The sequence below is a fragment of the Eimeria acervulina genome, genomic scaffold (assembly GCF_000499425.1).
Source record: "Eimeria acervulina Houghton genomic scaffold, Eah_scaff634, whole genome shotgun sequence".
In the NCBI taxonomy this organism is placed as follows: Eukaryota; Apicomplexa; class Conoidasida; order Eucoccidiorida; family Eimeriidae; genus Eimeria; species Eimeria acervulina.
Genome location: NW_013547233.1, coordinates 1 through 10,972, shown reverse-complemented (window position 1 = coordinate 10,972; position 10,972 = coordinate 1). Strand labels below are relative to the sequence as shown.

The window sequence follows — 10,972 nt, the reverse complement described above, 5'->3', positions numbered from 1 at the left end:
GTCTCTCATCAACCAGAACCCTTCTGTACAGGAAACCTATGCTTTGGAGCGCAACAGCAAGGGGCGAAAATTAATAGCACTGGCGCGCCCAACTAATCAGCTTCGCTGCGCTGGCGACCTCGCATTTATGCGTAATGAGCACGAAAGAATCAGGCATGCTTCGGAGTACCATCGCACCTAAATGTTTCAAGGACCGTAAAGCCACATCTTGGCGACGGCGGCACCTGAAGACTAGCCTACTGCTCCGCTACCGATACCAAAACAAAACTAACCCCTAACAACGTACCAACTGACGTCATAGGCGAATACACCCGATTGAGCTCTATGGTTTTTGTCAGGTGTAAAACGCCTCTATGTCTGCGGTGCCAGTAAAGGCTGCTTACTGCCTGTATACGGAAAATCTTGATTGATGGATGTCAATCAACCCGCTAACAGACAGCAAATGAGTGACCAAGAAAACGCATAATCAATTAGAACAGCATTGTATGCTTGCCATAAAGTTTTGCAATGGGTACTGCGTAGCCGGCACTAAAGCCACAACCCCCATTATGCCCTTAATATCTACACTCTGCTGCCCCTCACCGAGCTGAATGCACCGGAGAAGGGAAACACACTTGCTGGGCACACACATCAGGAGGCATAAATGGGTAGATCAGCGGCACCTGGCTAATTAGCTTCGCCGTGCGGGCTACCCCTAACTAATGCTTAGTCACGGGAGCATCGGGCATGCTTCGGAGTACCGTCACACCTAAATGTTTCAAGGACCGTAAAGCAACATCCTGGCGGCTAGGGCATCTGCGGAACTGCCCAAATGCCCCGCTAGAAACACCACTGAAACCAAACACACAATAATCCGTACGCAGAGCAGTAGTTGACACCATAAAGGTATAAGCATAATTTAGCCCTATTTTGTTTCCACATGCCAAAAAAATTCCAAACCTGCGTTCCCTGAAGAGGCTGCTCACCGCCTGCACTTGTAAGAGGTTTGATTGAAGGACGAGTATCAATTGACGAGTTGCCAGCCAATGACTAAACAATTCAACGCGTAGATGTCCAGCATAACATCATATTCTTACCGCACAGCTTTGCATTGGCTACTGTGTAACCGGCACTGATGCCAATTTCGTACAGCCTATGAATATGGTGAAACTGGAGAGCCCAAACTAACAGTCAGCAAGTGAAGGCGGCAACAGTTGCTGAATTCTTGTTCCAGCATACCAGCGTAAGCAACAAAGAATTTGACTCAGTTTCTGAATGCGCACCAAGTTGTTTTTAAAGCCCATCGATCAACTGAGGTGGAACCTGAAAATGCTGCCTTCAAGACAAGGCACCCCTTCGAGCATCACCCACTTTGATCTGGCGTGATGCATTCTCAACGTTTCAGTACAACGGGGCCAGCGACGGTGTAGAAACCCAAGGAAGGCGCTGCCGATGGTGTCGCCTTGCTCTTTAACTCCCAGTCCTTCATTTGACGTGGAGAGCCACTTGCACGAGGAAATGAAGACGCTGGCCAACGAAGCAAGGCTAAACCCTATACCCCTGATGCTCAACAAGTCACGCTGCCCCCCAAACCATTCCCCACAACGAAGAGAATCATGCGTGGAGGCACACTCGCTGTATCACCACAATTGTATTCGTAATGCCATCAATTCAACGTGCACCGGGAAGCCCAAGTGGCAAGGATTCTGTCCTTCCGCAGAGCGGCTCGTTATAGCATGTGAACTAATGATCGGTTGACAACCATGCTGCTAACAAAGGGTATAATCGCAACAGTAGTATGATGGGGACATTAGGAGGGGTAGACACAGAAGCTGGGATGGATTTTAATTCCTCACACTACTGAATGCTTTGAATAGTGGGTAAAGTGTCGAGATGCAGTATGTGGGCACAGGCCCAGTGCGGGAACCCACAACTCCCCAGACGATGTGCAAGTGATGAGGTCAGTTGCTCAGCGAAGCACCGCTCATATGCCATTTTCTTGTATTGTGCAAGTCAAAAATACCCCAGGATTCCACATGACAACAAAACAAGACAACTTATGCGGCCATTCAGGTAGTCCAAGGATGTACGTACCGTCTCAGCCTGGCAGTCTACATGGCATTGAAGAGCAAGCTAAGAGACAATTCGCCTGGAAGCGATAGGGGTCACAGACCATACCTCGCCTTAAGCAGCCATGGATTGGCCTATGCATCACACTCACGTTCTATCGCAGATCAAGCCTTCCAGAAGTGCCAACTGAACGCTGCTACGAAGTTAGTTGCACCAAATGCAGATACCGAAAAAGCGCATCCGTAGCTTGCCCAGTGGTTGTCAACGGAAACGGCTGAATGCCTCCCGAAGGACGAATTCCAGCTTGACTTCAAACTAATCACACCACTTGTATGCGCCAACCACCTAGTGAACACAGCAAGGAGTTCGACCATTGCGTACACAACAGTCATTCTAAAAAGTACACAATACCTGATGGAAAGACCAACGTAAGCACTGAGGCAACACTCCCTTCTGTTCTGCAAGGGGCAAGCAAAGAGCACGCCTGAACTACGACCGTTTATGAATATCTGGTCAGCGACATTCAAAGATCCTAGCCTTCTGTTTAGCTAACCGCCTCTGAAGCCTCAACAACGATATACTCGTGCAGCTCAGCATCTGGATGATCCCTACGGTCCCTTTTTGTATCCTGGAATCAGCACCAACGATGAGCCCTTAACTCTTAAACCAAAGGCACCAAAGGAACCCAACGGTTAAACACTAATCCAAAGGAAGCCGCCCTCAAGCATCGAAAAGCTGCAAGCAGCAGAAAACGCAACGCTGTCAAGAGTCTAGAGCCCTCAAATGCACCGCTTTGATCAGAGCTGCTAAAAGCGCGTCTCAAGCAGCATTACAAAATCTTCTCCACTGCTTGAATGACTCAAAGGCATATGCCCACCTCTGTCGCTTTCTCAAATGCAATGAACGGGAACGTCGCGTCTTTGTCGTGTCACGCCCTGCAAATTGTCCAACAGATAATTCTTGAATCGATGTTTTCTTTGAAGCTTCTCCGTCATCACCCTTACAACAGTTCGAACCCACCATCTAGGAAATCAAAAACATCCCCAAACAGGCGCACAATCTTCCATGAGATATGGAAGACTGCCTTGGAAACTACTGCAGCAGCAACCATCCGCGGTACGCGCCGATGCCTTTCTGAGACGAAGGCAGGCGCCACTCATGCGCCGTTCTACACTCAAAAACAATGCGGGGCTGAACATATCTCGTAAATCGCTAGATGTACTATCTATGAATAAGCAAGCCGCACATTATCCAAATCATTCCTCACGATTTGCTTCCGCAGCTTGCCAATCCCTTGGTCATTCAGTGCAGAAACCCAGTTCAAAACAGTCAGTTGTCTGCCGTTGTCTTCCGGCAATCGGGCTGCATATCGAGAGTGTTCATGTTTCCAACTAATTCATTGATCAGGAACTGTGCCAATCCTCCGTGAAGCTGAGGTGCCTGAGTGAGTAGTTCAGTGAACACTGGCGCAGCATCCACTCAAAAGTTTTCCATTCCGCTTCTGCTAGTTCAACAAAGTCACCTAGACCGATGTGTGGCAAGCCTGCTTACTACATTTGCATAGTGCTGGAGTACATAGTCTACACCACAGCCAGAAGGCGCTACAATAAATATATATGCATAGTGAAGAAGTTACATGAGCATATTGATTTCGCCGTCTGGTAAGTGCCATGCACATCACGTATAACAGCAATGCGCTGCTATAGCAGCAATGCGCTGCTGTGATAAGCAGCCGCATTACCCTGCTGGGTGACCTCACCGGCCTTGCGGGCGCGAAATGTGTAGCTTTCTAATGCGCAAGTGCATTATCGTTTGCTAGACGCTATCTGTATGCAGGACACAATGAAGAACCGTTCTACATGTCTTAATTAAGCAAGGCTGAAGGCACGTGGATGCTAGTCTCGGATGAAGTCCCCCACCTAATTGAACGCCACCGCTACAAGACGGCATGCCTCAATTGTCAAACTAATGAACGCATGGATCGTCAAATGGTACTAATTTTCCAGGTGTGCAGGCATATTTGCTTTGAAATGCGTCTCCTATGCACTGACGAGCGTACGTCCTGTTATCGAACTTTGGCGGCCTTGCTGCCACTAGCCTGAGATATATTCTTCATGATTTCCTATACACTGCGCATCAAATGCAATATTCCAGTGGCCACGAAACAAGCGGAAGGCTTCACATCCACAGGAAAGATGAAGCATACTCCTACCGTGAACCCCCTATGAAACTATAATAAAACTTTTACAATTTTACAATGCACGCAGGACAACAAAAGAAAAAACACTACACAAATATGCATCGACATACATTCTGTCTCCACCCTCGGGGTATTCAGCGCAGTTGACATGGGGCCACTCTTTGGCCGACAGCGTAGTCGGGGCGGGGCACCATCTTCTCCACCACCACAAAGGGATCATCTATTTTGTGCTTGAGCGCCTTCGCTACTCTACGTCATGATTAGAGAGCCTATGGCATGCGCAAGTGTGACGCTACATCCGTACCACCTAATGAAAGCAAAGCGAAAATTGAGCGCGAGAAGCACCTCCTTGGGGCCAGTGCACTGGGATGGAGATAAAGCATGCAAATTGAGCCTTTATTACGTTTCTCCCTCGAGAACTCGACAAGACTAATTGCCATGGACGCTACACCTGTTTGTCCTCCAGCAGTTCTCTCCATACGAGCGCTTGAATGGGGAGTGAAGCTTACTCGCTTTTTCAAGAGGTTAGCACAAAAGGAGTAGTATTGTTAAACACACATACCACTGTTACATTTTGCCTTTGTCAGCTTAATGCTGGTAACGCCTACCTCGGAGAAGCGAAGCGACAGAGTATGTGCAGCACCAATGTTCTTAAGTCTCCACCACCACCGCATGAAAGTCTGAGTAACCGTGAAGCAGACTAAAATGCGCGGTACAACGCACTCCCTATCCATAAGAAAACCAGTCTGCGCCCACAGGAAGGACAATAAAACCTATATATATACATATATATATATATATATATATATATATATATATATGGGAGCGTCCGGCGGAGGTGGCACGCACATGTGGGATGGCCTCTGTAGTTATTCCTTCTGATGAGCGTTCAGAAGAAGCAATTACCGGGTGTCAAGCCTATGTGCCTAAGAAGTACTGGCAGAAGCACTCCCCTTCGCCAGCGCGAATGAGCTGTAGGGTCTGACAGCAAGGCAAACACAGCAATTGTGACGGACTATGTACGCCAGTACATAATCCGCCGCAATTTCTGCCCAAGTGAATGCCTTCCGTGATCCGAAGAACAGGGTACGCACTTGCTGCGGTGATGAAGGCAGGTTTGCTCACACCAGATAGTCGGTCCTTGCTATATAATTGGCCCATTTGAAGCAAATGATACTCCCGATAAGTAGTACAGAGAATGCAGTCGCCTGTTGGAAACGCCATGCAAGCGACAACCGAATGCGTCACAGAAGCCCTACAAGGCTTCCATCTGATGCAAACAACCTGCATGAGAAGCAGCAAACTATGCGTTCTCTCCGCGGTTTCCCAGATGCGTCAACGGAGCTCAAGCGACAAGCCATACACCGCATTTACCAACCAAATGACGCACGACCTGAATGTGCCACGCTTTAGCGATCGCTGGTCATGAAGATTCAGCCACTTGCATTCACTCCCCTTTAACGCTGTTTCCTCCATCCATAATAGCGGCAAAGACAAGCCAATATCCTTGAGGTTCACTAGCCAAGAAGGCTTTATGGCGACTTTCTAAGATCGTTTTCCACCAACAGTCAGAGGAAGCGATGCACGATTTAGTTGCTTTGAAAATCGTCTCACTATCTGTGAATGAGATGAGATCATTGAGCTGCAGAGCTGCACACGGCTGCATCTCGCTACCATCGCAAGAAGCCACCTAACGTGTTTTCATCGAAGACTGGGACCTCGACTGTCAAGGATTTGACTTCCTTGTTCAAAAAGGTAGGGCAAAGAAGAATCATCACGAAATGTATGCGCACGCATTGTAAACAACGCACGCCTAGTAAGCAGATACCCTGCACCAATCTTCCTTGAGGGTCCAATATGTGTGATTGTTCAAGCCACTGCAGCCTACGACCGTCGTGCAACGCTGGATAGGGAAACGTACTGCCTGAGAGGCACAGCGCCGCATTAAGCAATAATGGGGCCACATCAACCGTTGCAAATGGCAAAGAAACTCCCCCGCTCTATACTAAAGAAATTACAGCCAAGATTTTCAGATGCCTTTACTGAAAGCCCCAAGCCAACGTTGAACTACCGTCGTTCTAGAGATACCTTGACGATATCACTGTTCTTCAACTGGCACTGCCAAGGGCGCAGGCCCATTTAACATAGAAAGCCCTCACTAGCTGTGCGAATAAATCCACTATATGCACAAATTCCAATTCCACCCTTAACCAGCGGCGCCTTTCCTGGCCTGCAGGCTAGAAGTGCATTGCATTGCATGGCAGCAGCTCTAAGTTCAGCGCTTGTTCTACGTACTAAGTTATCTACAGATAAAGTCTTGTACTTAATTTATACGGCCTCCACCTGAAACTAATGGCCGTCAAGTCTGAGTTGGAATGATAAGAGCTAATGCAAGCACGTCTCAGGCATGCGTGCATTTTTTTTAAGGTGACGGCCTTCAAGATCGTTTTCTCTCCCAGATGAGTACCACCTTGCGTTATGTCTTTGATGCAAGCTTGCCCTTCATTCGAAATTCGAAACGAACTAGCGGTTTCATGCCTTGAAGCCAAATCGTACCTTCTGCATCAGGCGCAAGGGCATGCATAGGTCATAAAACGAGATGGTTGGCGTTACTGATAGCCGAAGGCCCACAAGCTATGACCGGCTGCAGTATCAAAAGAAAGGCTTAAAATGATACGTGTTTTTCACATTATAGCGCGTTTCAATCAACATCGACAGTCAGAGCAACGGGGCAAAACCCTTAGTGGTGCAGCTGTGGACCCCACAGTGCAAGGCTGACACCAGTCCACGACATGAAAGCCCAAACGCACAATCTGCTCGACAAAAAGGGTGGCATATGATAAGCGTGCATTAGTCTTGCACGCGTCTAATGACAAGGATGCAGCAAGTGCGTCTTGCGCAGTACTCAACCTGGGCCACGCGGCGCCTCGGCACACCTTCAACAGTTCGTCCTCCTCTGGCCTTCGCCGACTGCGTACAAGCTGCATCGGTCCAAAAGTACACACACGCGCGGGAAAATGCGCGGATGACGTCCACTATCCCAATCGTATCGACAAAATCATCAGCAGTAACACCGGCAAACCTCCGAAGGCACAACTGTTCTTGTTGTCATAATGCTATTTAGCTGACAGCACCGCTGAAAGCAGCAAAAACGTAGAAGGCAAGCAGCCGCAGCAAACGGCTGCAGCTGAAATCGCAGCCGTTGCACTACCTTTACGCTTTCCAACTGTGCAGATGACCCAATCCATAAGATCTTGTGCACTGGTAAAGCGAGGCCTACAGCCTGTTTCAGGTAGGCGATATCAGTGGCCAGCGCTAAACATCACGATAAACGGCGGATGCTTTGTGCACAATATACCAGCATTCTACTCTTGGGTGCAGTCTGGTCATGAGGAATGTTGTTCCGCGAAAACAGCCTATTGCAGATAACTACTCTCTGCACTCATCAGATCCCCCAGCGTACGTTCTATTCACAAACAAGGAAGCCTTTGATGCCGACGTGCCTACGGAATACAGCACGACTTAATCCACTGTCTACGAAATCGTTCGCTTTGCACAATGAAGAGAGATCTCTATGCCGCCTCGGCGGGCTAGCTGTGAAGTGCAATCTATTATTACCGAGATAGTCGTCGTGCATACCTAATTAGAATGTGTTTAGTGCGGAAGCACACTTGCTGCACAAGTGGATAAGGTTGCCCAGGCCAATCAAAGCGTAGCGCGCCTCCAGTTGAACGCTGTCTCTTTGACAGGCCTGCAATTTAAGGGTACACCACGCCGGTAAGAGAGTAGCCCCAGTCTTCACCGATAATTCTGCTACACCGGGGAGTGGAGGCTGTCAGAGCAAAAGTAAAAGAGTGTCAGTACGGCATACGATCTGTTTATTTTAAAACTGATCACTAAAATTTTAATTATCCCTGCTATCACCAGCAGCAGGACGATCATGCGGGCTGGAGAAGGCTGCATTCTACAACATTACCCGTTCCAAAAGCCGTAAATTTGAAACCCCGCTGCCAGCATGGCTCACGTATCGTCCTGTATGTTTGCATCCAGGGAATGGACATACGTGCTTCACGTTTAGCGAAAAGAAGGTGCGATAGGACTGAGAAGAAAGTTGAACAGCACCGCTTGATGAGAATCCGACCTGTGTACAGCACCTCCGTTCCAAAATCCGCAACACGCCAGTAAAGAATACTGCATCTCTCAAAATATCAGCGAAGCCAAACATTGACTAATGGCGGCAAAAGATAAAGACGCACTTGCTGCGCTCAGGATTCGGCTGGACGGCTCTTATGCCCCGAGTCGAACAGAATTATTTTCTAATTTACTATTTAACAATAAATATTTTATTTATTATCTCATTTCGCTCTCCACTACTTAGGGAATCTTTGTTAATTTTTTCGGATGGTAGGCCGGTGCTGTTCTGTGAATTAGATTCTGAGAAGACTCTGAAGACGAGACATCGGCTAGGGCTTTGCGCACGCAAACCAAATTGCCTGGATGATTGTGCACAAGCCACAAAATATGCTTGAAGCGTACGGGCTAGGGGAATATTGAGCCTCTGTACGCTAACAACAGTCAGCGTGAAAACTGTCTACTGCTCCGTCTGCCGTGGAACTGCAAACGTTTGATGCGCGTTTCCCAAACAGCACGCCGATGAAAGATGATCTAACAGGCGCACATGGCTTTTTCACTGAATTTGACAACCTACATGCTGTCCTCAAAATGCTGTCTGCTGGGAACAGCTGTCAGATAAAGCTCAGCAATCTTTGCCTCAATCCGCCTTTGTCCTGCACGCACCATTCTAAACCCTGGACACAGCAGCCGTGCAAAAGCTGTAGAGTAGACATAGATGGGTTATACACCCACTTACGAAACCCGCTCATGCTACTTACAATCTGTGCCCAGAGCAGGCCTCAGAACACCATCTGTACAGTCGACCTGCCACAAAAATCCAAGACTAAGGAGCAAGTAGGGTGGCAAAAGTCTCGTACATTTACAGGTGTCGGCAAGCAGGAGCCTGTTTAGCTTCATACCTTCATACACAACACTAAAGCAGTGAACGCTTGGATTACTCCAAGCTTCAAGTAAGGATGGAAGTGCAGCAGCCAGTGAGTACAATGCAACACTTTAGGAAAAAAGCGGAACCTACCCCCTGAAAACCCGCTAGATTTCCTTCAAAAAGCTGCTTTGAACAGAGGCAGTTCCAATCGGGCACGATGCAAAGTAGGTATTGAGTTGGTATCCACTGTCCAGACCGCTATTCAATCAATCAGAACTCTCGAGGCTACAAGCAACCAAACTTCTACGTTTTACAGCAACGGACGTTCTTTGACCAAAGCCGCATACGACGAAAAATGAGCAACGCTGGGGCAAAAAGGTGCGCAGGCTTACGTGCCGCCTAGTAGAGACCTGCACGTCGACTGAAGTTTGTAGGGATCTTGCATTTTCGTGGAAAGCACAATCGTGAGCTTGTACTGCAAACGCCCCCCGGCGACGTTGTCCCACACGTGCAGACTTGTGAGCGGACGCTTCGAAATCCAGATTTGTACTCCGCCATACCAATCCGGACTGACCAAGCACGATTCATGGGCTTCTTCAGTTACTCCGTTGCATTTCGACCAAACAAATAATCCACGGGCAGAGAAGTGTTGGAGCCTTGGAGTGCGTTTCGAAGAGTCCAGCGCAACTGATCTGCAACAATTGTTCTTCGGCTATGCCTTCAAATGCCTACTCTCTGTGCAGCACAAAAACGTAGTGAAACTGCATTTGAATGGTTGCAATATTGATGAGATATCCGAGGCATATAATGAAAGCATGCCGCTAGGAAAAAGGGCAGCAGTGAAGAAGTTACAAGTGGGCGTCATTCAAGACCAAGCCTGTGCATGCAAAATTAGACCGGGGTCCGCTCAGTAGTGTCTCTTCCCACTGAATTCATATTCGATAAGCTCATTGTCATCCTTGAAGCGGGAAGGCGCTGGTGCTTAGAATATTAGCTGTAAGCCCACGCATCTCTCTCGCCATCACGCAGCGTCAGTCCCTCTTGCTAAGGGAAGACGGCCACGCCACCTACGCTCTGCAGTAGGCAAAAATATTTGCTTCTACCTGTGTGTGAATAGGACCGTTAATGAGCAGGTGATATGCAGGCTTCCGCAGGTGCTCCTCCCTCGAAGTGAACTGTTCGAACCAGGCCTTCAGAAGTTGAGGTGCTTGCCGAACATTGCTGAAAAGACTAACTAGCTGTCCCAAAAATTACGAAAGTGAGAGACTTGGCACAGCTGGCTGGTGTAACTCGAAAACCACAAGTTTTTCAGACAATGCAAGCCGTTAGTCTCCCCTGCTGCATCGAGTGGCGTTGGTGCTCTCCCTCATCTTGTAGCGCAAAACAGTATGCGCCGAGCAGTTATCGAGGAACGTACAAACTGTGGTGTTAAAGAAAATCCACCCCTTCGGTTGTGCCATCCATACGTTGGTTGCCAATCAACTACGGCATGAGAGATGAATCAATTGGCTAGTTTCAGCTATCCTCAAATCAACTAGGAAGTTCTGTGGTAATGACGCAGAAACCATCCTGCATGTTCGTGCTCAGAGCACAAAGAGACGCATTCCGAAGTGCACGGTAATGCTATGCGTCTACGAATTAGCTTCCCTCGTTGAGATGATAACGAACCACCTGGGAAAAGCACTGTTGCAAGATCCGTGCCACAATTCAAACTTCTTTCAATT

At 48.2% G+C, this 10,972-nt stretch overlaps 1 protein-coding gene across 1 annotated transcript; it reads right to left on the bottom strand.

Annotated features, from left to right (window-relative positions):
* Positions 1 to 757: 757 nt before the first annotated feature.
* Positions 758 to 1,974, bottom strand: EAH_00045070 (hypothetical protein; the record flags this gene model as incomplete). The annotated part of the gene is made up of 4 exons (XM_013391618.1): positions 758 to 831; positions 1,077 to 1,149; positions 1,332 to 1,506; positions 1,838 to 1,974. The coding sequence occupies 4 exons, from the start codon at positions 1,972 to 1,974 to the stop codon at positions 758 to 760; spliced, it is 459 nt and encodes a 152-aa protein (XP_013247072.1).
* Between the last annotated feature and the right edge of the window lie 8,998 nt (positions 1,975 to 10,972).